The sequence below is a fragment of the Oncorhynchus mykiss genome, chromosome 19, assembly GCF_057628025.1.
Source record: "Oncorhynchus mykiss isolate SJ-2025 chromosome 19, ASM5762802v1, whole genome shotgun sequence".
NCBI lineage: Eukaryota > Metazoa > Chordata > Actinopteri > Salmoniformes > Salmonidae > Oncorhynchus > Oncorhynchus mykiss.
In genome coordinates this window covers 21,991,458-22,015,000 of record NC_143040.1, presented here as the reverse complement: position 1 = coordinate 22,015,000, position 23,543 = coordinate 21,991,458, and the positions used below count along the sequence as shown (strand labels likewise).

Sequence of the window (23,543 nt, the reverse complement as noted above, 5' to 3'; positions counted from 1 at the left end):
CAATCCCCACTGCTGTAATCTCTTGTAGACAGACCACGTAGACACAAACGGTACAGTCGATCTGTCATGATACATCGGGATGGTGAGATAACAAGCTGCATTAGTCCCAGTACTTTGGACAATTCACCATTTTGTAGGTGTTTGGAACTTCGGAAGGGGAGGGGACATTCGGCCTGTAACTTGCAGAGAGTGAGAGGGTGGAGCTCTTCGTTCCGGTTCCGCTCCTTTCTTCTCATAACATGTATGGACCCAGAATTTTTTTGAGCATCTGACTAATTATGCAAGACTTTAGTAAAAAGGAAGCATCGAGCAAAAGCCCTATCACCCCCTCCGTCACTGAGTGAAGCAACACATCACGAGTAGCACACACACACACACACACACACACATGTCAATCAGCTGTCTCATCCTCTTCTACATCGTCTGCTGACAAAAATAACAGCTCATCTTCTCATCACGTCGGTCACTAGACAGGGATCTTATGTAACACATGACTTGGATGTTTCGTCTTCCTCTATATTATTCACTATCAGCCGTGTACACACACATACACAAACACACGCACACACACGCAAAAACACACACACACATACATACACACATACACACACACGCGCACACACACGCAAAAACACACACACACACGCACACACACACACGCACACACATGCAAAAACACACACGCACACACACACACAGACGCACGCAAAAACACATAATGCACGCACACACGCAAAAACACACACACATGCACACACACACACACACGCACGTCGATGATATTGGTAATCATTACCGTTACTTGAGAGCGCCTCCCTCCTCATTGAGTGCAGCATTCAGTCTGGTTTAACCAGGCTATCTTGCACACACCAAGCCAGGCTGATTAGTATCCAAGGTAGATTCAGCCGGTGCACAATCCATTGTATGTAGGTCACACAAGTATACAGTATATTAGAGAAGAGGAGAATCGCCCATCCGTCCTCCTTTTCTTTAGGCTAGTGCCGATGGGAATACCCAATTCATAGTGGGTGTGAGATACACTTATATATACAGTAGATGAGGGATGCTATTTAAATGCAAATTCCATGTTTTAATTATTTTGTTTGGGTTAGCATTTATAGTTATTAATTGGGTTGTTTGTGTTAATTCACTTAAACAAATAAGCTATTTGTAGTACCTGTTATACACATACTGTACATATCCATTTATGTAAGGGTATACATACCTTACTTATGCATTTATGTAAGGGTATACATACTGTACATATGCATTTATGTAAGGGTATACATACTGTACATATCCATTTATGTAAGGGTATACATACTGTACATATCCATTTATGTAAGGGTATACATACTGTACATATGCATTTATGTAAGGGTATACATACTGTACATATCCATTTATGTAAGGGTATACATACTGTACATATCCATTTATGTATGGGTATACATACTGTACATATGCATTTATGTAAGGGTATACATACTGTACATATCCATTTATGTAAGGGTATACATACTGTACATATCCATTTATGTATGGGTATACATACTGTACATATGCATTTATGTAAGGGTATACATACTGTACATATCCATTTATGTATGGGTATACATACTGTACATATCCATTTATGTATGGGTATACATACTGTACATATGCATTTATGTAAGGGTATACATACTGTACATATCCATTTATGTATGGGTATACATACTGTACATATCCATTTATGTATTGGTATACATACTGTACATATCCATTTATGTATGGGTATACATACTGTACATATGCATTTATGTAAGGGTATACATACTGTACATATCCATTTATGTATGGGTATACATACTGTACATATCCATTTATGTATTGGTATACATACTGTACATATCCATTTATGTATGGGTATACATACTGTACATATCCATTTATGTATTGGTATACATACTGTACATATCCATTTATGTATGGGTATACATACTGTACATATCCATTTATGTATTGGTATACATACTGTACATATCCATTTATGTATGGGTATACATACTGTACATATCCATTTATGTAAGGGTATACATACTGTACATATCCATTTATGTAAGGGTATACATACTGTACATATCCATTTATGTAAGGGTATACATACTGTACATATCCATTTATGTATGGGTATACATACTGTACATATCCATTTATGTAAGGGTATACATACTGTACATATCCATTTATGTATGGGTATACATACTGTACATATCCATTTATGTAAGGGTATACATACTGTACATATCCATTTATGTAAGGGTATACATACTGTACATATCCATTTATGTAAGGGTATACATACTGTACATATCCATTTATGTATGGGTATACATACTGTACATATCCATTTATGTAAGGGTATACATACTGTACATATCCATTTATGTATGGGTATACATACTGTACATATCCATTTATGTAAGGGTATACATACTGTACATATCCATTTATGTAAGGGTATACATACTGTACATATCCATTTATGTAAGGGTATACATACTGTACATGTCCATTTATGTATTGGTATACATACTGTACATATCCATTTATGTAAGGGTATACATACTGTACATATCCATTTATGTAAGGGTATACATACTGTACATGTCCATTTATGTATTGGTATACATACTGTACATATCCATTTATGTAAGGGTATACATACTGTACATATCCATTTATGTATGGGTATACATACTGTACATATCCATTTATGTAAGGGTATACATACTGTACATATCCATTTATGTAAGGGTATACATACTGTACATATCCATTTATGTATGGGTATACATACTGTACATATCCATTTATGTAAGGGTATACATACTGTACATATCCATTTATGTAAGGGTATACATACTGTACATATCCATTTATGTAAGGGTATACATACTGTACATATCCATTTATGTATGGGTATACATACTGTACATATCCATTTATGTAAGGGTATACATACTGTACATATCCATTTATGTAAGGGTATACATACTGTACATATCCATTTATGTAAGGGTATACATACTGTACATATCCATTTATGTATGGGTATACATACTGTACATATCCATTTATGTAAGGGTATACATACTGTACATATCCATTTATGTAAGGGTATACATACTGTACATATCCATTTATGTAAGGGTATACATACTGTACATATCCATTTATGTAAGGGTATACATACTGTACATATCCATTTATGTAAGGGTATACATACTGTACATATCCATTTATGTAAGGGTATACATACTGTACATATCCATTTATGTATGGGTATACATACGGTACGATAACCCTGCTACTGCAGAGGAGGCTGGAATGGAATGCATTTTATGGTAGCAAGCAAATCAAACATATGGAAACCAGATGTTTGACTCCGTTCCATTGACACCATTCCAGCCATGACAATGAGCCTGTCTTCCTATAGCTCCTCCCACCAGCCTCCTATGTGCTACTGTGAAGACTCCGTAGGAGACAATGTCCACTACCTTTGGCGCCATTCATGCTATCATGTGACATGGCTTTGTCTTGTCTGTGAATAAATCAGTGACCTCACAGACATATTCATTTCACTGCATGTACTGTAGTCAGATATATGTGTCGGCTCGAGCTGACAAGTACAACCCGGCACCACTGGAGAAATCTTTCATCTGCCATCTTGAAAGTGAAATGATGGTTCTTTGAAGAACAGCCCTCTGACTTACTTCTCTGTTGAATAACAAGTCGTGATACTTCTGACTAAAATTCAAACTGAAAATCGTAGAAAATATGCCTTGTTTATTCATTCGGTGAGTTTCTTATGTTCACAAATGGTTTTGAAGCATCGCCATGATTTTCATCATATCAACCAACGAGTGTCTTAATATGTAAACATACACACTTCTGTGCTTGTGAATAGCTTGCAGATTTGTGTTAATAGCTTCCGCTCTCATGTAAACTAGCAACATTCAAGTTGTTCATTCGGTTTGCTGAAATGTCCAGGACGTTCAAAATAAAATGAAGATAGAAATGGAATGTCTAGAGCTGACTTGATTAGGTACATTGCATTCTGTTCTACGTAGACAGTCATTCCTGTTCTACACACAATACATTTTTATCGGAACACTCCTAAACATTTCACCCCCCTGAACAGGCCCCATGTGTTGTGAGCCTGTGTTTCCCCACACAAACACATACACAGAATCTAAATGTCTGTCTCTCTGAGCCTGTGTTTTCTGTAGGGTGCTAGCTCTAGTCTGTGCACCACTCCAGCACTACAGCCTCTCTATAATGGATAGGCTACGCAGGTCGGCAGTCCCGATTCTGTCACTTCAACACTCCTCTGCTCCCAGCAATCCGTTTGAGCAATGAACGGCCTCTGCTAGGGGAATCCTATGGGGGCTTTGGGTTCTCTCTCTCTCTCTCTCGCACTCTCTTTGCGTCTGGAGGGGAGAGTGCTTAGACGAAGACACGATTCTCTATGAAATGTTTAGATATATGGACTCTTGAATATGTCAGACAGAAAGAGAGACGTGTTTTTTGTAGCCTGTAATAGATTCAGAAGCTGCCTCAGTCTGGAGACGGCGTGTTTGAAGTGGTGTGTCTAGGAGATAGGTAGTCGGTAGCAGAGCAAGCAGAGAGATATGCCCACAACAACCATCACACCACCTGGTTGCTTTCAGGGTTAATAAAAAACATCCAAATACACTTGCACTGTTGTGAGACTAGGCTATTTAAAGTGCTGGCTGATTTTGTTAGTCAAATAATGTGGTCATTGACAATATGGTAGACTACTGTCAGTTTTTGATTTTGCCTCAACTTAGATCTCAGTATTGAGTATCAGAAGAGCAGAATATACTGTAGACACACACACACACACACACACACACACACCATCTGTTTGATTCCTAGAGTTGGCGGCTGTTGGAAAAATTATTTAATGATAACAAGGAGGCATACTGTCTAATCTCCTTATACCACCTATCAGCTGCTGACTTACATACTCACAACTACTAGTCCTAAAGTACATAGTAACATGCATACTCACAACTATTAGTCCTAAAGTACATAGTAACATACATACTCACAACTATTAGTCCTAAAATACATAGTAACATGCATACTCACAACTATTAGTCCTAAAGTACATAGTAACATACATACTCACAACTATTAGTCCTAAAATACATAGTAACATACATACTCACAACTATTAGTCCTAAAATACATAGTAACATACATACTCACAACTATTAGTCCTAAAGTACATAGTAACATACATACTCACAACTATTAATCCTGAAATACATAGTAACATACATACTCACAACTATTCAACTGTACATAGAAGTCTTCCACCCATGTTAGAGCCAATACAGTCTCTGCATAGTACTGTTTGTCAACCTTCTACAGCCCTCATTTAAAACAACAATAATGCTGCTATTTAATAACCTAGGTCCTAGAGGTAAGCAATGTTTAATAATGTACAATTAACCAAATGATGAATTCATAATTCATCTGTATGGCATATATTCAGACCTGACATTTTCTAGGCTATCGGTATGTTGAGTCTGTGTTTTGCTTCCGGTAATGTGTCTCTTGAGAAAATGAAAACTTGTATAGTAGAGATTGTTTTGTCGTTGGAACATTGTCTTGTTTTACCAGTGATATAGAAGCAGTAGTGAGTGTGTGCGTGCGGGCCTACGTCCAGGCCTGTGGTATGAGTCATCCATCCTGGCCCTAGTTTCTCAGAAACTCAAACTCTCTGCCATTCTAGCCAATTACAGCCCGTCTCTCAGGTTGTCATGGTGCGGCTCTCCATTGTCTGATTAGTATGCGTGAGAAACAAACCTGTAGCTGAGATTACAGACATTAATAGCATAGTAATGGCCAGATAAGTGGCTGGTTCATAGCATAATTAGCAAAGGGAAAAAATTAAAACGTCTGCACTGTGAGTGTCACTAAAAAAAATAACGGTACAATAACGGTACATTAATCTGTCGTTGTTCATTGGCGCAGTTGAACTTACATTCCTGTCACTTGAATTCTACACAGAAGCACATGGCTTACTTCCAGTATCTGTAGTATCTGAATCAATGTGTTTCAGTATCTTTCTTCTATCTCTTATACATCTAGACTATCTGCCTTCTATCAGCCGTCAGCCCAAGCCCAACCGTGTCTGATTCAGTCCTGAGATCTTCTATCAGCCGTCAGCTCAAGCCCAACCGTATCTGATTCAGTCCTGAGATCTTCTATCAGCCGTCAGCCCAAGCCCAACCGTGTCTGATTCCACATCCACTCCATATTCCTATCTCCAGTGTCTTTCGTCAACGTGAGCTCTACACTCCCCTCGGACCATCCTCCCTCCTCCTCTGCCCAGATAAACTCTGCTCTGGCACCAGGGGACTTTATGTCCGTCCCCTCGCCCCGACCTGGGCGCGAACCAGGGACGCTCTGCACACGTCAACAGTCACCCTCGAAGCATCGTTACCCATCGCTCCCCAAAAGCCGCGGCCCTTGCGGCGCAAGGGGAACCACTACTTCAAGGTCTCAGAGCGAGTGACGTCACCGATTGAAACGCCACAAGCGTGCACCACCGCTAACTAGCTAGCCATTTCACATCGGCTACACTTGCACACACTTATTATCAGCTGCGCTGCTTTTCTCTGGGGTCTGCGGCTCAATCTCATTTTGTCATTCCGTGATCCCTTGCATTCTCTCCTCTCTTCCTTCTCAATTGTATTGGAGGACTTTCTTCCCCAAAGCATTTTGAGAAGGCGGCGAGGAGAGACGATGCAAGGAAAGATTAATTGAGAAAGAGTCGTCTTCGCTCCTATCTATCCCACGAAAGGGCCTTGCTTCTATAGATCCTACATTGTTAATGACCTCGCTGACTGCAGTCAATCATTTTCATCTCGAGAGGCGGCCGCCACGTCACATCTCACCGCCGTCGCCAGGCGCGCGGCTCGCACTGTCGTTGCTAGGCTGTTGTACCTGCCGCTGCGTGCATAGCGACGCGCGCCGTGGTTACCGCTGCCTCCGTTCAGTTCCTGCAGCCAGAGCAGAGTTGTGCTCAGGTCTCCCACTTGTCATTACGTGGACGTGCCACTGCTGCTGACAGCATAGACAATGAACAGGATCAGATTCACACAGCAGTGAAAGACGGCTATGGTTTATTTCATCTGTGTGTGTTTTAATAATGAACTTGAGTCATCATTTGTATCACCATGTGCCGTCACCTTTAACGTGTTTCTTTGTCACCGTTCTATTGTCATCATTTAACGCCAATTGCTAATGTTGATTGATTGAGAGATCATTGATTTGGCTGCAGGTCTTATCTTCCACCAGAGCAATTGTGTGTGTGTGTGTGTGTGTGTGTGTGTGTGTGTGTTGGTCAGAACAGTATGACTGATTAGTGCTGTGTCCAGCCCTGATTGTACTTTCCAACCATAACCAATCATTGCCTCATACAGACAGTAGCCCTCAGTAGTACTGGCTGGGGTGCTGGGGAACGAGGCAGAGTGGAGATACACAACTCAAATTGATCTAGGTGTAACCAGTGATCTATTGTTTTCATTTAACCTTTATACAGGTTTGTCTCATTGAGATACAATCTCTTTTGCAAGAAGGACCTGTCTGATGACTGACCTTCTCTGAGACTAAAGCCTTTAGTTCAGAGGGTTAACATAGTCTTCTGGGGCATCGGGTTCAAACACAATTACTTCCCTGCTTCCCTCACCAACCCTGTAACCCTATAGGGACCATGTCCTGAGGCGCTATGAGAACCTGTCCCAGAGCTTTAAGACCAGCTACATAAGACAACAACCAGTAGGAAACTTTGTCATTCAGTTCTCTTTGTGTATATGATCTCCCCTGTAAAACCCCTAAAGCAGCCCCTATACTGTAAATCAGTCACTCTATAAATGACGGAGGTGTGCGTGTGGGGTGAGCGTGCGTGTTAGGGCTGGGAATTGCAGAGGACCTCACCATACAGCATTATCACGATATTTAGGTGCTGATATGTATTACAATTCTCATCATTCTATAGGTATTGTGATTCTCACCATTCTATATGTATTGTGATTCTCATCATTCTATATGTATTGTGATTCTCATCATTATATATGTATTGTGATGCTCATCATTCTATAGGTATTGTGATGCTCATCATTCTATAGGTATTGTGATGCTCATCATTCTATAGGTATTGTGATTCTCACCATTCTATATGTAACGGTTTTCTAGGTGAGAAGGATAGTCGGACCAAAATGCAGCGTGTAGATTGCGATCCATGTTTATTCAACAAACGAAACAGGAATCTAAATAAAAAAACACTACAAAACAATAAACGTAACGAAAACCGAGCCTATACTAGTGTAAACTAACACAGAATAAGGACATCAAGACACTAAGGACAATCACCCACGAAACACTCAAAGAATATGGCTGCCTAAATATGGTTCCCAATCAGAGACAACGATACACACTTGCCTCTGATTGAGAACCACTCCAGACAGCCATAGACTTTGCTAGATAACCCCACTAAGCCACACACCCAACACCCCACAAAACCCCAAGACAAAACACACCACAATAAACCCATGTCACACCCTGGCCTGACCAAATAAATGAAGAAACACAAAATACTTCGACCAGGGCGTGACAGAACCCCCCCCCCTAAGGTGCGGACTCCCGAACGCACCTCAAAACAATAGGGAGGGTCCGGGTGGGCGTCTGTCCATGGTGGCGGCTCCGGCGCGGGACGTGGACTCCACTCAAACACTGTCTTAGTCCCTCCTCCTCGCGTCCTTGGATAGTCCACCCTCGCCGCCGACCATGGCCTAGTAGTCCTCACCCAGAACCCCACTGGACTGAGGAGCAGATCGGGACTGAGGGGAAGCTCGGGATTGAGGCAGCTCATGACTGAGGGGAAGCTCGGGACTGAGGGGAAGCTCGGGACTGAGGGGAAGCTCAGGCAGGTTGATGGATCTACCAGATCCTGGCTGACTGGCAGATCCTGGCTGACTGGCAGATCCTGGCTGACTGGCAGATCTGGCGGATCCTGGCCGACTGGCGGATCTGGCAGATCCTGGCCGACTGGCGGATCTGGCAGATCCTGGCCGACTGGCGGATCTGGCAGATCCTGGCAGATCCCGGCCGACTGGCGGATCTGGCAGATCCTGGCGGATCTGGCAGATCCCGGCCGACTGGCGGATCTGGCAGATCCCGGCCGACTGGCGGATCCCGGCCGACTGGCGGATCCTGGCCGACTGGCAGTTCTGGCAGATCCCGGCTGAATGGCGGATCTGGAAGAGTCTGGTTGACTGGCGGATCTGGAAGAGTCTGGTTGACTGGCGGATCTGGAAGAGTCTGGTTGACTGGCGGATCTGGAAGAGTCTGGTTGACTGGCGGATCTGGAAGAGTCTGGCTGACTGGCGGATCTGGAAGAGTCTGGCTGACTGGCGGATCTGGAAGAGTCTGGCTGACTGGCGGATCCTGGCAGACTGAAAGATCTGGCTGCTCCATGCTGACTGGCGGCTCTGGCTGCTCCATGTAGGCTGACAACTCTGGCGGCTTCTTACAGACTGGCAGCTCTGTGCAGACTGGCGGCTTCTTGCAGACTGGCAGCTCCTTGCAGACTGGCAGCTCCTTGCAGACTGGCAGCTCCGGCTGCTTCATGCAGACTGACAGCTCCGGCTGCTCCATGCAGACTGACAGCTCTGGCTGCTCCATGCAGACTGACAGCTCTGGCTGCTCCATGCAGACTGACAGCTCTGGCTGCGCTGAACAGGCAGGAGACTCCAGCAGCGCAGGAGAGGAGAAAGGCTCCGACAGCGCTGGAGAGGCGAGGCGCACTGTAGGCCTGATGCGTGGTGCTGGTACTGGTGGTACTGAACCGAGAACACGCACAGGAAGCCTGGTGCGGCGAGCTGCTACCGGAGGGCTGGGGTGTGGAGGTGGCACAGGATGGGCTAGACCATGAAGGCGTACTGGAGATCTTGAGAGCAGTGCTGACACAGGACGTGTAAGGCTAGGGAGGTGCACAGGAGGCCTAGTGCGTGAGGCTGGCACCAACTTCACCAGCCGACTAACACGCACCTCAGGACGAGTATGGAGCGCTAACCCAGGTGCCATCAAATCCCCCCGACACGTTCCGTCGGGCGAATTCCATGCAAAAAGCACCAACACAGCAACTCCCTCATTTCTCTCTCCTCCAATTTCCCCATTAACTCCTTCACAGTCGCTGCTTCGCTCACCTCCAACACCGGCTCTGTTCTCCTCCTTGGCTCCTCACGATAAACAGGGGGAGTTGGCTCAGGTCTGAACCCTGACTCTGCCACACTCTCCCTGAGCCCCCCCCCCCAAGACATTTTTGAGGCTGACTCTCGGGCCTCCGTCCGCGCCGCCTTGCGTCGCAAGCTCCATTCTCCTATATCCTTCCGCGCACTGCTCCATCGAATCCCAGGCGGGCTCCGGCACTCTCCCTGGGTCGACCGCCCACCTGTCTATCTTCTCCCAAGAAGTATAGTCCATACTGTACTCCTCTTTGGGCTGCTCCTGCCTGTTTACACGCTGCTTGGTCCTTTTGTGGTGGGTGATTCTGTAATGGTTTTCTAGGTGAGAAGGATAGTCGGACCAAAATGCAGCGTGTAGATTGCGATCCATGTTTATTCAACAAACGAAACAGGAATCTAAATACAAACACTACAAAACAATAAACGTAACGAAAACCGAGCCTATACTAGTGTAAACTAACACAGAATAAGGACATCAAGACACTAAGGACAATCACCCACGAAACACTCAAAGAATATGGCTGCCTAAATATGGTTCCCAATCAGAGACAACGATACACACTTGCCTCTGATTGAGAACCACTCCAGACAGCCATAGACTTTGCTAGATAACCCCACTAAGCCACACACCCAACACCCCACAAAACCCCAAGACAAAACACACCACAATAAACCCATGTCACACCCTGGCCTGACCAAATAAATGAAGAAACACAAAATACTTCGACCAGGGCGTGACACTATATGTATTGTGATTCTCACCATTCTATATGTATTGTGATTCTCACCATTCTATATGTATTGTGATTCTCACCATTCTATATGTATTGTGATTCTCACCATTCTATATGTATTGTGATTCTCACCATTCTATATGTATTGTGATTCTCATCATTCTATATGTATTGTGATTCTCACCATTCTATATGTATTGTGATTCTCACCATTCTATATGTTTTGTGATTCTCACCATTCTATATGTATTGTGATTCTCACCATTCTATATGTACTGTGATTCGATACTGTGATTTTATTGTGATTTGATGTTCCAAACATATTGCTCACTATTATGACTGCTGCAGAGAGACAGGGGAGACCATGGATCAGTCATGGAAATAAACATGCTGAAAACATGTTGGCTCACTTTTGAAGAAGAAGATGAAGAACAAGCTATAGGTGGAAAAATACCAGAGTTTTGGCGCAGGTACAGCTGACTAGCGCTAGCAACATCAAAGAAGTCTCATCAATATTTGGAGTCAAAGTATCGATATAATGTTGTCCGAAATAATATTGCGATATGTAATTGTATCGATTTTTTCCCCCTATCACTAGTGTGTATGTGTGTGTGCGCCTGCATGTGTGCGAATGTGCGTGCTCGCTATTTGTCATTGAGAAAAGGGTTCCTTGAGAGCCATAGCACCGTTTATATCGTTGTGACAACACACAGACATACTGCCATCTAATCCCGACACAGCAATGAAAAAAACATCTATCCTCCACCTTTCACTAGTCAGTGCAGCATAACTTAACCACAGGCTGACTGGCGGGCTCTTCCATTTACTCTAAAAAACAGGGGTGTTTGGTGGGGGAGGAGAGTGAGAGGGAGAGTGGCTGTTGGGCTGGTTACACCCCTCCATCTGCTCACAGTGTGCCGGGCTGCTGCTGCTTCCACCATCCTGCTTCTAATACAAACCCTCAATCCCTTGTTTTTATGGCTGAACACCTGCTTATGTCTTTCTCCTTGTAGCGAGCCCATTCCTCCTATTCTGTCGTTCCAGTTCAGCAGTATTGTTCCCAATTTCCATTTAAAGAAAGCAGAGTTTCTCCTTGCATTCCTCCTGGACTCAGTCTTTCCTTTACACTCCTTCCTTCAAAAACATGGTTATTCATGTTTATGCTTAAGACATTTCAAGGGAAGGGGAGTTTGATCTCTCCTCTCCCAGTCCAGTTATGTGCTTCCTGGTGTTGCGGTGTCTAGTAATGGACAGGAGGTGTTGATCATCATCAGAAGAACAGAAGGAATGAGACCAGGGGCTGCCGCGCTCTGAGAGAGAGAGAGAGAGGGAGAGAGAGAGAGAGAGAGAGAGAGAGAGAAACGGGTGTGAGAGCCCGAGAGAGATGGAAGGGAGTGAGAGCTGAAAGAGAGGGAGGCGTGTGAGTGCCAGAGAGAAGCGAGGGAGGGGTGTGAGTGAGAGTTTGAGAGAACACAACACTGAGAGCGGACTTCCCTAGGAGCTGCTCACTGCTACAACGCCACAACTCACAGCTAGGGTACAAAACACACCCCAACACACACTCACACTGTACACACACCCAGCCGAGAGGAGGCTTTATCCACTTCTGACCGAGAGGCTTTGTGAAATTTCCGTGTATTGAAATCGAAGTGGACACAAACCCAGTCACAATGGAAGAGAATATGGAAGAAGGACAGAATTCAAAAGGTACGGTATAAAATCTTTTTAAAAATGTTTTATGTAAATATCTCGGAGCTATCCATGTTTCCTTTGTGTTGCTGCTGCTCCAACTGTATGTTCTGTATGCCGATGTTACACACTCTCTCTTTGACACAGACATGTATTTGGCTGCTGCCAAGCAGAGAATAAGCTACTGATGCAGACAAAGAAACACATGGATTGTAATTACTTGAGTGTTTTTGGGAGATTTTTTTCAGTTATTATTGATTGTCATCATCGTTCAGAGCTCATTGGAATTGCGCTGGTTTTATTGTGATTTGAGCGATGCTGTTTTGAAAGGTGGAGGGAGGGGAGGATGGAGGGAGGGAGAGAGAAGGAGGCGGGTGTTTGGGGGTCCCTTGTTTGTTGAGTGGTTGATTGGAGGGGGGGGGGGGGGTCCGTGGGAATTGTCTTGTCTTCTGCTTGAATGCTTGTCTTGACGGCTCACAAGAGACAGCAGAGAAGTGAATTGACTTCCCTCCATCCCTCCCTCCTTCTCTCACTCTCTCTATTTTCCCCTGGGTATGGCAACAATGCGGCCATTACTTTGCTATCTAAGCTCAAATCATCTCAAATCAGATTAGCGCGCCTGTCTGTCCTCCTGACCCTTTGACCCAGTAACAGTTGTTTGTTTAGTGGCGGGGTTGCTGCATGGCTGCTGTTCCATTCATCTCATTTAACGGCACTGTGCTGGAGGATGGGCGGGTGTTGTCTTGTCGAGGGGGATCAACAGAACACGTATGCAGCGCTAGCTAAGACTATATACCCATTATGAATGAAACATGAGAATGCATGGTCTGTTATGGAGATGGAATTAAGATTTGGGACTGTTTTTATAGATGACGCACACTCTTAGCCAATCAGAGCAAAGCATGGGGAGCCATCTTTATCCCAAGCAGATGCTTCCCTTCCCCCCCCCCCCCCCCTTTGCCTCCTCGCCCACGCCGCTTTCACATACACAATTTACACATATGAACCACATACCCCCGCCCCTCCACTAAAAACAGGTTACAAAAGGTTACACTTGGGGTTGGAGTGTAGAGAGAGAGACAGAGGGGGAGAGAGACAGCGATAACCTTCCATAACAAAGTCATCTCCTACAGAGAGATGAACCTGGAGAAGAGTCCCCTAAGCAAGCTGGTCCTGGGGCTCTGTTCACAAACACAAACAGACCCCACAGAGGCCCAGGACAGCGACACAGAGAAAACAAAAAAGATAATTACTTGACACATTGGAAAGAATTAACAAAAAAAACAGCGCAAACTAGCATGCTATTTGGTCCTAAACAGAGAGTACACAGTGGCAGAATACCTGACCACTGTAACTGACCCCAAATTAAGGAAAGCTTTGACTATGTACAGACTCAGTGAGCATAGCCTTGCTATTGAGAAAGGCTGCCGTAGACAGACCTGGCTCTCAAGAGAAGACAGGCTATGTGCACACTGCCCACAAAATGAGGTGGAAACTGAGCGGCACTTCCTAACCTCCTGCCAAATGTATGACCATATTAGAGACACATACTTCCCTCAGATTACACAGACCCACAAAGAATTTGAAAACAAATCAAATTTTGATAAACTCCCATATCTACTCGGTGAAATTACACAGTGTGCCATCGCAGCAGCAAGATTTGTGACCTGTTGCCACAAGAAAAGGTCAACCAGTGAAGAACAAACACCATTGTAAATACAACCCATATTTCTGTTTATTTATTGTCCCTTTAGTACTTAAACTATTTGCACATCGTTACAACACTGTATATAGACATAATATGACATTTCAAATGTCTTTATTCTTTTGGGACTTGTGTGAGTGTAATATTTACTGTTCACTTTGAATTGTTTGTTTCACTTTTGTTTATCCATTTCACTTGCTTTGGCAATGTAAACATGTTTCCCATGCCAATAAAGCCCCTTGAATTGAATTGAGAATGAGAGAGAGGGAGTGAGAGAGGGGGAAAGGAGAGAGAGAGAGAGAGAGAGAGAGAATGAAAGAGAAAGAGGGGGGGGGATAGGGGGAGAGGGAGTGAGGGAGTGAAGGTTCCCTGCCATGGTCATTGTCCTCCCAGTGGTCCCTGGCGTGTATTTAAGTAACTGTTCTGCTGCCCGCTCATTAGTCCTGACCCACTTCTGAAATAGAGAGAGAGAGCATAAAGAGGGAGATGGGGAGAGAGAGAGAGAGAGAGACAGAGAGAGAGAGAGCGTAAAGAGGGAGATGGAGGGAGAGAGAGAGAGAGAGAGAGAGAGAGAGAGAGAGAGCGTAAAGAGGGAGATGGAGGGGGAGAGAGAGAGAGCTTAAAGAGGGAGATGGAGGGGAGAGAGAGAGAGAGCGTAAAGAGGGAGATGGAGGGGGAGAGAGAGAGAGAGAGAGCGTAAAGAGGGAGATGGAGGGGGAGAGAGAGAGAGAGAGCGTAAAGAGGGAGATGGAGGGGGAGAGAGAGAGAGCGTAAAGAGGGCGATGGAGGGGGAGAGAGAGAGCGTAAAGAGGGATATGGAGGAGGAGAGAGAGAGAGCGTAAAGAGGGAGATGGAGGGGGAGAGAGAGAGCGTAAAGAGGGAGATGGAGGGAGAGAGAGAGAGAGCGTAAAGAGGGAGAGAGAGAGAGAGCGTAAAGAGGGAGATGGAGAGAGAGAGCGTAAAGAGGGAGAGATAGAGTGAGTGTAAAGAGGGAGAGAGAGAGCGAGAGAGAGAGAGAGAGAGAGAGAGAGCGTAAAGAGGGACATGGAGGGGGAGAGAGAGAGAGAGAGCTTAAAGAGGGAGATGGAGGGGGAGAGAGAGAGCGTAAAGAGGGAGATGGAGGGGGAGAGAGAGAGAGAGAGCGTAAAGAGGGAGATGGAGGGGAGAGAGAGAGAGCGTAAAGAGGGAGATGGAGGGGGAGAGAGAGAGAGAGAGAGCGTAAAGAGGGAGATAGAGGGAGAGAGAGAGCGTAAAGAGGAAGATGGAGGGGGAGAGAGAGAGAGAGCGTAAAGAGGGAGATGGAGGGGGAGAGAGAGAGAGCGTAAAGAGGGAGATGGAGGGGGAGAGTAAAGAGGGAGAGAGAGAGAGAGCGCAAAGAGGGAGATGGAGAGAGAGAGCGTAAAGAGGGAGATGGAGAGAGAGAGAGCGTAAAGAGGGAGATGGAGGGGGATAGAGAGAGAGAGCGTAAAGAGGGAGATGGAGAGAGAGAGCGTAAAGAGGGAGATGGAGGGGGATAGAGAGAGAGAGCGTAAAGAGGAAGATGGAGAGAGAGAGCGTAAAGAGGAAGATGGAGGGGGATAGAGAGAGAGAGAGCGTAAAGAGGGAGATGGAGAGAGAGAGCGTAAAGAGGGAGATGGAGGGGGATAGAGAGAGAGAGAGCGTAAAGAGGAAGATGGAGGGGGATAGAGAGAGAGAGAGCGTAAAGAGGGAGATGGAGGGAGAGAGAGAGAGAGCGTAAAGAGGGAGATGGATAGAGAGAGTGTAAAGAGGGAGAGAGAGAGTGAGCGTAAAGAGGGAGAGAGAGAGAGAGCGCAAAGAGGGAGATGGAGAGAGAGAGCGTAAAGAGGGAGATGGAGAGAGAGAGCGTAAAGAGGAAGATGGAGGGGGATAGAGAGAGAGAGAGCGTAAAGAGGGAGATGGAGAGAGAGAGCGTAAAGAGGGAGATGGAGGGGGATAGAGAGAGAGAGAGCGTAAAGAGGGAGATGGAGGGGGAGAGAGAGAGAGAGAGCGTAAAGAGGGAGATCGAGGGGGATAGAGAGAGAGAGAGCGTAAAGAGGGAGATGGAGAGAGAGAGCGTAAAGAGGGAGATGGAGGGGGATAGAGAGAGAGAGAGCGTAAAGAGGGAGATGGAGGGGGGGAGAGAGAGAGAGAGAGCGTAAAGAGGGAGATGGAGGGGGATAGAGAGAGAGAGAGCGTAAAGAGGAAGATGGAGGGGGATAGAGAGAGAGAGAGCGTAAAGAGGGAGATGGAGAGAGAGAGTGTAAAGAGGGATGGAGGGGGATAGAGAGAGAGAGAGAGCGTAAAGAGGAAGATGGAGGGGGAGAGAGAGAGAGAGAGCGTAAAGAGGAAGATGGAGGGGGATAGAGAGAGAGAGAGCGTAAAGAGGGAGATGGAGAGAGAGAGCGTAAAGAGGGATGGAGGGGGATAGAGAGAGAGAGAGCGTAAAGAGGAAGATGGAGGGGGATAGAGAGAGAGAGAGCGTAAAGAGGAAGATGGAGGGGGATAGAGAGAGAGAGAGAGCGTAAAGAGGAAGATGGAGGGGGATAGAGAGAGAGAGAGCGTAAAGAGGGAGATGGAGAGAGAGCGTAAAGAGGAAGATGGAGGGGGATAGAGAGAGAGAGAGCGTAAAGAGGGAGATGGAGGGGGAGAGAGAGAGAGCGTAAAGAGGAAGATGGAGGGGGAGAGAGAGAGAGAGAGCGTAAAGAGGGAGATGGAGGGGGAGAGAGAGAGAGCGTAAAGAGGAAGATGGAGGGGGATAGAGAGAGAGAGAGCGTAAAGAGGGAGATGGAGGGGGATAGAGAGAGAGAGAGCGTAAAGAGGGAGATGGAGGGGGAGAGAGAGAGAGAGCGTAAAGAGGAAGATGGAGGGAGAGAGAGAGAGAGCGTAAAGAGGGAGATGGAGGGAGAGAGAGAGAGAGTGTAAAGAGGAAGATGGAGGGAGAGAGAGAGAGAGAGAGAGCGTAAAGAGGGAGATGGAGGGGGAGAGAGAGAGACAGAGCGTAAAGAGGGAGATGGAGGGGGAGAGAGAGAGAGAGCGTAAAGAGGAAGATGGAGGGGGATAGAGAGAGAGAGAGCGTAAAGAGGAAGATGGAGGGGGATAGAGAGAGAGAGAGAGAGCGTAAAGAGGGAGATGGAGGGGGAGAGAGAGAGAGAGCGTAAAGAGGAAGATGGAGGGAGAGAGAGAGAGAGAGTGTAAAGAGGGAGATGGAGGGAGAGAGAGAGAGAGAGCGTAAAGAGGAAGATGGAGGGAGAGAGAGAGAGAGAGAGAGCGTAAAGAGGGAGATGGAGGGGGAGAGAGAGAGAGAGCGTAAAGGGGGAGATGGAGGGGGAGAGAGAGAGAGAGAGCGTAAAGAGGAAGATGGAGGGGGAGAGAGAGAGAGAGAGCGTAAAGAGGGAGATGGAGGGGGAGAGAGAGAGAGCGTAAAGAGGGAGATGGAGGGGGAGAGAGAGAGAGAGCGTAAAGAGGAAGATGGAGGGAGAGAGAGAGAGAGAGCGTAAAGAGGGAGATGGAGGGAGAGAGAGAGCGTAAAGAGGAAGATGGAAGGGATAGAGAGAGAGAGAGAGCGTAAAGAGGGAGATGGAGGGGGATAGAGAGAGAGAGAGCGTAAAGAGGGAGATGGAGGGGGAGAGAGAGAGAGCGTAAAGAGGAAGATGGAGGGGGATAGAGAGAGAGAGAGCGTAAAGAGGGAGATGGAGGGGGAGAGAGAGAGAGAGCGTAAAGAGGACGATGGAGGGGGATAGAGAGAGAGAGAGCGTAAAGAGGAAGATGGAGGGAGAGAGAGAGAGAGAGCGTAAAAAGAGTGAGATGGAGGGAGAGAGAGAGAGAGAGCGTAAAGAGGAAGATGGAGGGGGATAGAGAGAGAGAGAGAGAGAGCGTAAAGAGGGAGATGGAGGGAGAGAGAGAGAGAGAGCGTAAAGAGGAAGATGGAGGGAGAGAGAGAGAGAGAGCGTAAAAAGAGTGAGATGGAGGGAGAGAGAGAGAGAGAGCGTAAAGAGGAAGATGGAGGGGGATAGAGAGAGAGAGAGAGAGAGCGTAAAGATGGAGATGGAGGGAGAGAGAGAGAGAGAGCGTAAAGAGGGAGATGGAGGGAGAGAGAGAGAGAGAGCGTAAAGAGGAAGATGGAGGGGGATAGAGAGAGAGAGAGAGAGCGTAAAGAGGGAGATGGAGGGGGATAGAGAGAGAGAGAGAGCGTAAAGAGGAAGATGGAGGGGGATAGAGAGAGAGAGAGCGTAAAGAGGAAGATGGAGGGGGATAGAGAGAGAGAAAGAAAAACAGGGCAGCTTAAACATATCATTTTGTTTTTGTAGACCCCATAATCTTTTTTTTCTCACTGTCTCTCTCATTCTCTGTCTCTGTCTCTGTCTCTCTATCGCTCTCTCTCTATCTCTTCTCTCTCTCTCTCTCTCTCTCTCTCTCTCACTCTCAATTCAATTCAAGGAGCTTTATTTGAATGGGAAACATATGTTAACAACTCTGTCTCTCTCTTCTCTCTCTCTCTCTCTATATATATCTCTGTCTCTCTCTCCCCCTCCCTTCCAATGCCAAAATAACTACACCCATATGGCGATGGTTCTCTGTGACCAAATCCAAAATGTGCCCATCACAGTTTGTCAGCAACAGCAACAGAGTCTATGTTTATCGACAGGTTGGAGGGATTAGTTGGTTGTTCTGAGTGAGCACCACCCACCTCTGGGAGAAAATGTGTTTGCTCCAGCCTTTGCTCCGGAGAATCTTCAACAGCTGAACTCAAACCATTTGAAGTTCCCAGTTCAATAGGTTGTTTCCCTGCATGTCATCTCTTCATTACCATACTCTCTAGAGTCTAAAGCGTTAGGTGCTGAAAGCAGAGGGTCTGTGACTATTTGTCCAGGCAGTTGTTGCTTTCTTGAGATAATAATGAATGCCTTGGGGTGTTGAATAGCAGAATACTGATAGTCTCTCTCTCTCTCTCTCGCTCTCTCTCTCTCTCTCTCTCTCTCTCTCTCTCTCTCTCTCTATGCGGCTGCCGGTCTCCTATACTTCATTGCGGCATGCTTGGCTAACCACAAATATAGCCAAACCCACAGAAAGGAATGATCAATGCAAATCGCTTTAGCAGGCGAAGGGAAGGGACAATTGGAGGGAGAGGGCAAGGGATGACAGAAGAAGAGATGGAGGGAGGGAGGTAGCTGGGTGAGGAGAGATGTGCTGTGGAGAAACAACACGACAGCGATGGTGGTGATGACAGAGTGATGGGAGGTGCTCTTTCACTCTCTCTCTCGCTCTCGCTCTCTCTCTGATGGATGGAGGGATGTTGTTTTGGAGAAAGCAGGAGGGATAGCGGGAGTGGGTTTGAAGAAGGAAGGATGGAGATTAACAAGGTAATGGTGTCGATTTTTGAGGAAACAAATACCTCCTACCCATATATCAACGTGGCAGCACACGCTTACACAGACATTAATCACCGTACGCACACACACACACACACACACACACACACACACACACACACACACACACACACACACACACACACACACACACACACACACGCACACACACACACATGAACATATCTGGTCTCCCCAAACACTTAGATTTAGAAATACAGAGCATTAGGAAGTACTGTTGGGGGGATCACGGGCGGCTGTGGTCATAACGTAGGCTCATAACGGTGATGACGGTACTGACGAACATGGTGATGATTCTGATGGCGTTATGGTGTTGATTATGGCGATGGTGATGCTGAATGTTATGACGATGACTGGTTGTGACAAAAGTGCTATTTGTTGACTGAAAACTCCTGCCTGGTTTCAATAAACTATTCCTTGTCATCCTCAACCATCTCCAATCTCTTGTTGATTGTATCAGGAAGTACAGCACTTCCCCACATTGTGAAGCATTCATAGCTTGGAAAATGGAGGGCTTATAATATAATTCAATTTGAATCAAGCCGGTCTCTGAGGCAGTTTGAATATTGAAGCACTATTGATTTATCTGGGCGTGATAAGCCGCAGCGGGAGTGTAATGAAATACCCAGGCTGCACTCCCCCATCTACAGCTAGCGTCATGCTGCTGTTGCTATCAACAGAACTCCGACGTAGGAATGTATGAACATCCACCCTTAGCACTCTCTTGGATCTCTGTAACAGAGCTGTGTGGGATTTTTGCGGCTGATAGATTTATGTTGATCAATTTGAATGACTAATTGACTCTCTTCCTTCACTTGGGGTAAAGTTATTGGATGTTGCTTGTCTTTTAGGACAGTGGAGCTTTTTTCTGTTCGTAAAAACAGTCGAGTTGAGACAACTGTTGTCACATAGATAATTGACTCCTGGCCCACCGTGGATTGCATCAATGATTGAGCCTGGAAACATAGTTAGAGAGTGTACTGTGCTGTGAAATGGGTGCCGAAATGACACTGATCCCCTCAAACTGAGGTCCTGTTACAAAAATACTCTCATTCTCTATGCGTGTGGATAAAATGTTGAACCAGTGTTTTCAGTGATATAGTTCTATAGAAATCCCACTACCGACTACAAACTCACCTTCGGGCTTGTCTAGGCTCTTTGATTACATTCTTGAGGGTCTGTGACTCAGACTGTGGGTTCCAAGATAGATATCTGAATCGACTTGATACAGTACCCGTGCAAGCCATAAGGTACAAATCACCGTCCCCTTCACCCACCAGTGGGTACTGGCTAAGAGAAAGTGATCCATAACTCTCAGTATCCAAGAGGCAGAGGGAGTTAGTGGGGCGTGGGGGTCGTGCAGAGAAGGAGGCAGGCAGGGAGAGAGGCAGAGAGAGAGGGAGGGAGGCAGGGAGCAAAGGAAAATAAGCTTGTAGGGAGGCCTATGAGAGGCAGGGGGAATGGGAGGGAGGCCGAGAGGCAGGGAGAAAGGGAGGGAGGCAGGGAGCAAAGGAAAGAAGCTTGTAGGGAGGCCTATAAGAGGCAGGGGGAACGGGAGGGAGGCCGAGAGGCAGGGAGAGAGGGAGGGAGGCAGAGAGGCAGGGGGAACGGGAGGGAGGCAGAGAGGCAGGCATGGAGGCAGAGAAGCAACTCTACCGTGTTTCAGAAAAGGGTGCAGGGAGGGAGGGAGGCAAGTCTGGGAGTAGTGTTATGTTGCTCCAGGGTGATTGCAAGCCTGGCCTTGGCACTGATAGGACCTCAGCCATAAAACTTCCTGCCTGGCTGGTCCTAGTGTAGTCTATTTAGGCCAGAAAGACCCGGCCGGGGCTTCCCTCTCTTCCCTTCTGTCTGCTCCACTCCTCTCCGGCCTGCAATTATGCTAACAAGCTCTATCATTGTTACAGCTTGAGGAGCCTGGTGACTAAAGTTCTGAGAGGAAGGTCAAGGTACCAGGGCAACGCCACCGATTACGTCCGATGAGTGTTCTGACTGGGGTCTCTGGGAAAGCGGACTTTGGCTAGCGCTGGACTGGCTATAACTGGACAATAGTTCCTCTTACAGTCTTCTCGAATTTTTAGTTGTTTGCTTGTATTTTGGAGCAGAATTGTACTGAAGTCAAGCAACTGTTTTGTTGTTCTCTGTTCAGATGGGTACGATTGCTTACCTCAAGGCCTCTGTTGATTAGCTTCCTCTACCAGACTGTATGTTCCCCAGGGCGCCACTGTATAACCCCATTGTTAGGCTAAATGACGTGTGACACCAAGGTCGTGGGTTCAAAACCCAGCCAGGAATACAGTCATTGGTTGACATTACATCAACACTTACTGTCATTTAGTAAACATCAACGGATTATGACACATTTAACATGCAGCTTGGAGTAAATTACTCTGTGTGTACTGTCAATCTAGAGCACAGTAGAACATGCTAGAAGTGCATACTCAATCTAGCTGGACAGGGTTATCGTCCTTGGACTTTGATCGTGCACAGTGACAGACAATAACATCTATCGATTGGTGCAATGTCAGTGGTGTTTCAGGCTAATAGCAATGATCTAGCCTGAGATTTGTCCTTTCCCGTCCCATTGTCCTTGCGACCGGTAGCCTACATTGCGCCACCTATTCGTGTAGAGAATCGTTGTTTCACAATGATCGCTTTTACGGTCAAATTTTCATGCCACTTGCCAGTTCTAAAAGAACCCTCTTTTAAATGTACAATGGGAATGCTTGGCCTTTTTATTTTTGGAGCAGAGCATTATTGAAGTCAAGTCACGTTTTGTTATGCTGTGTGCAGACAGACAGACAGCCAGGCAGCAAACTGTCACGGTCCACTCGTCATGGCTCATTCTGTTCATTGTGTTGTCATCATAAAAGCATGTCAGCTTAAGAACAATTCATTCGTTTTCATTTTGCAGTTGTCAGACGGTACCAAGAACTTATTGAGGCGCTCATGGATACTATGATGCATTATACCTGTTAGCCTTATGTAAAGTGTTACCCTCGGGCTATATTGTACATTGTCAGTCTTTTGCAAGGGAACAGGGAAGGACCATGGATGCTATCTCCCTAGGAAGGCCACTAAAGATGTGTATACAACCAATGAAATGTGATTTGATTTCATTAGCAGAGCCATCAGCAGTGCTGCGGTGTCTTGCTGGATGGACTCCATAAAGAGACACTTTGTTTAATGCTGTTGCCGAGTGCTCCTGGTTTACGATGCTGCCTGTGCCGGTACTGACACGGAGGCTAATGAATGACCTCTAATTACAGTGCAGTTAGTACCAGCACCATCATTTAGCACTTCCTGTTTGTCCCCCCTGCAAGTGAACATGAATCAAACCCAGTTAGTAACACTATAGCAGGACACAGACATGGACACTTCTCATTCCCCAATGTCATGCTGGTGTTAGGAGATGGTTGTGGAATTGGTAGCTTAAAGTGAGACCAGAGGGGATTGAGTATAATGATGGGGAGGAGGATGATGTTGAGGAGGGGGGGAAGCGAGGGAAGGGAAAGGGGAAACCTAGTCAGTTGCACAACTGGATGCGTTCAACCAAAATGTGTCTTAGAGGATGATGGTGCAGCGAGACTCTCCTAATGCAGGTGAGAATACACGATGAGGTCGCAGTGATACATCGTTCCGAGCTGTCCGACTCCCAGCGTAATGACTGCAGAGGTAGTGAGCGCAGTGTACCATGTCC

The 23,543-nt window shown here is 46.1% G+C and overlaps 1 protein-coding gene across 4 annotated transcripts in view; it reads left to right on the top strand.

Annotated features, from left to right (window-relative positions):
- LOC110497393 (neuronal membrane glycoprotein M6-a) overlaps nucleotides 1-23,543 on the top strand; it is an 83,384-nt gene that overhangs the window by 13,834 nt on the left and 46,007 nt on the right. Inside the window, exon 1 of one of the 4 annotated variants that reach the window (XM_036954320.2) lies at nucleotides 11,954-12,769. The exons of 2 other annotated variants lie outside the window; for them this stretch is intronic. In XM_036954320.2, coding sequence (XP_036810215.1) covers nucleotides 12,733-12,769 — 37 coding nt within the window. In that variant the 5' untranslated portion in view covers nucleotides 11,954-12,732. Of the gene's footprint in view, nucleotides 1-11,953; nucleotides 12,770-23,543 lie in introns of those variants that run through there. One more of the 4 variants, XM_036954321.2, reaches the window with a different exon arrangement.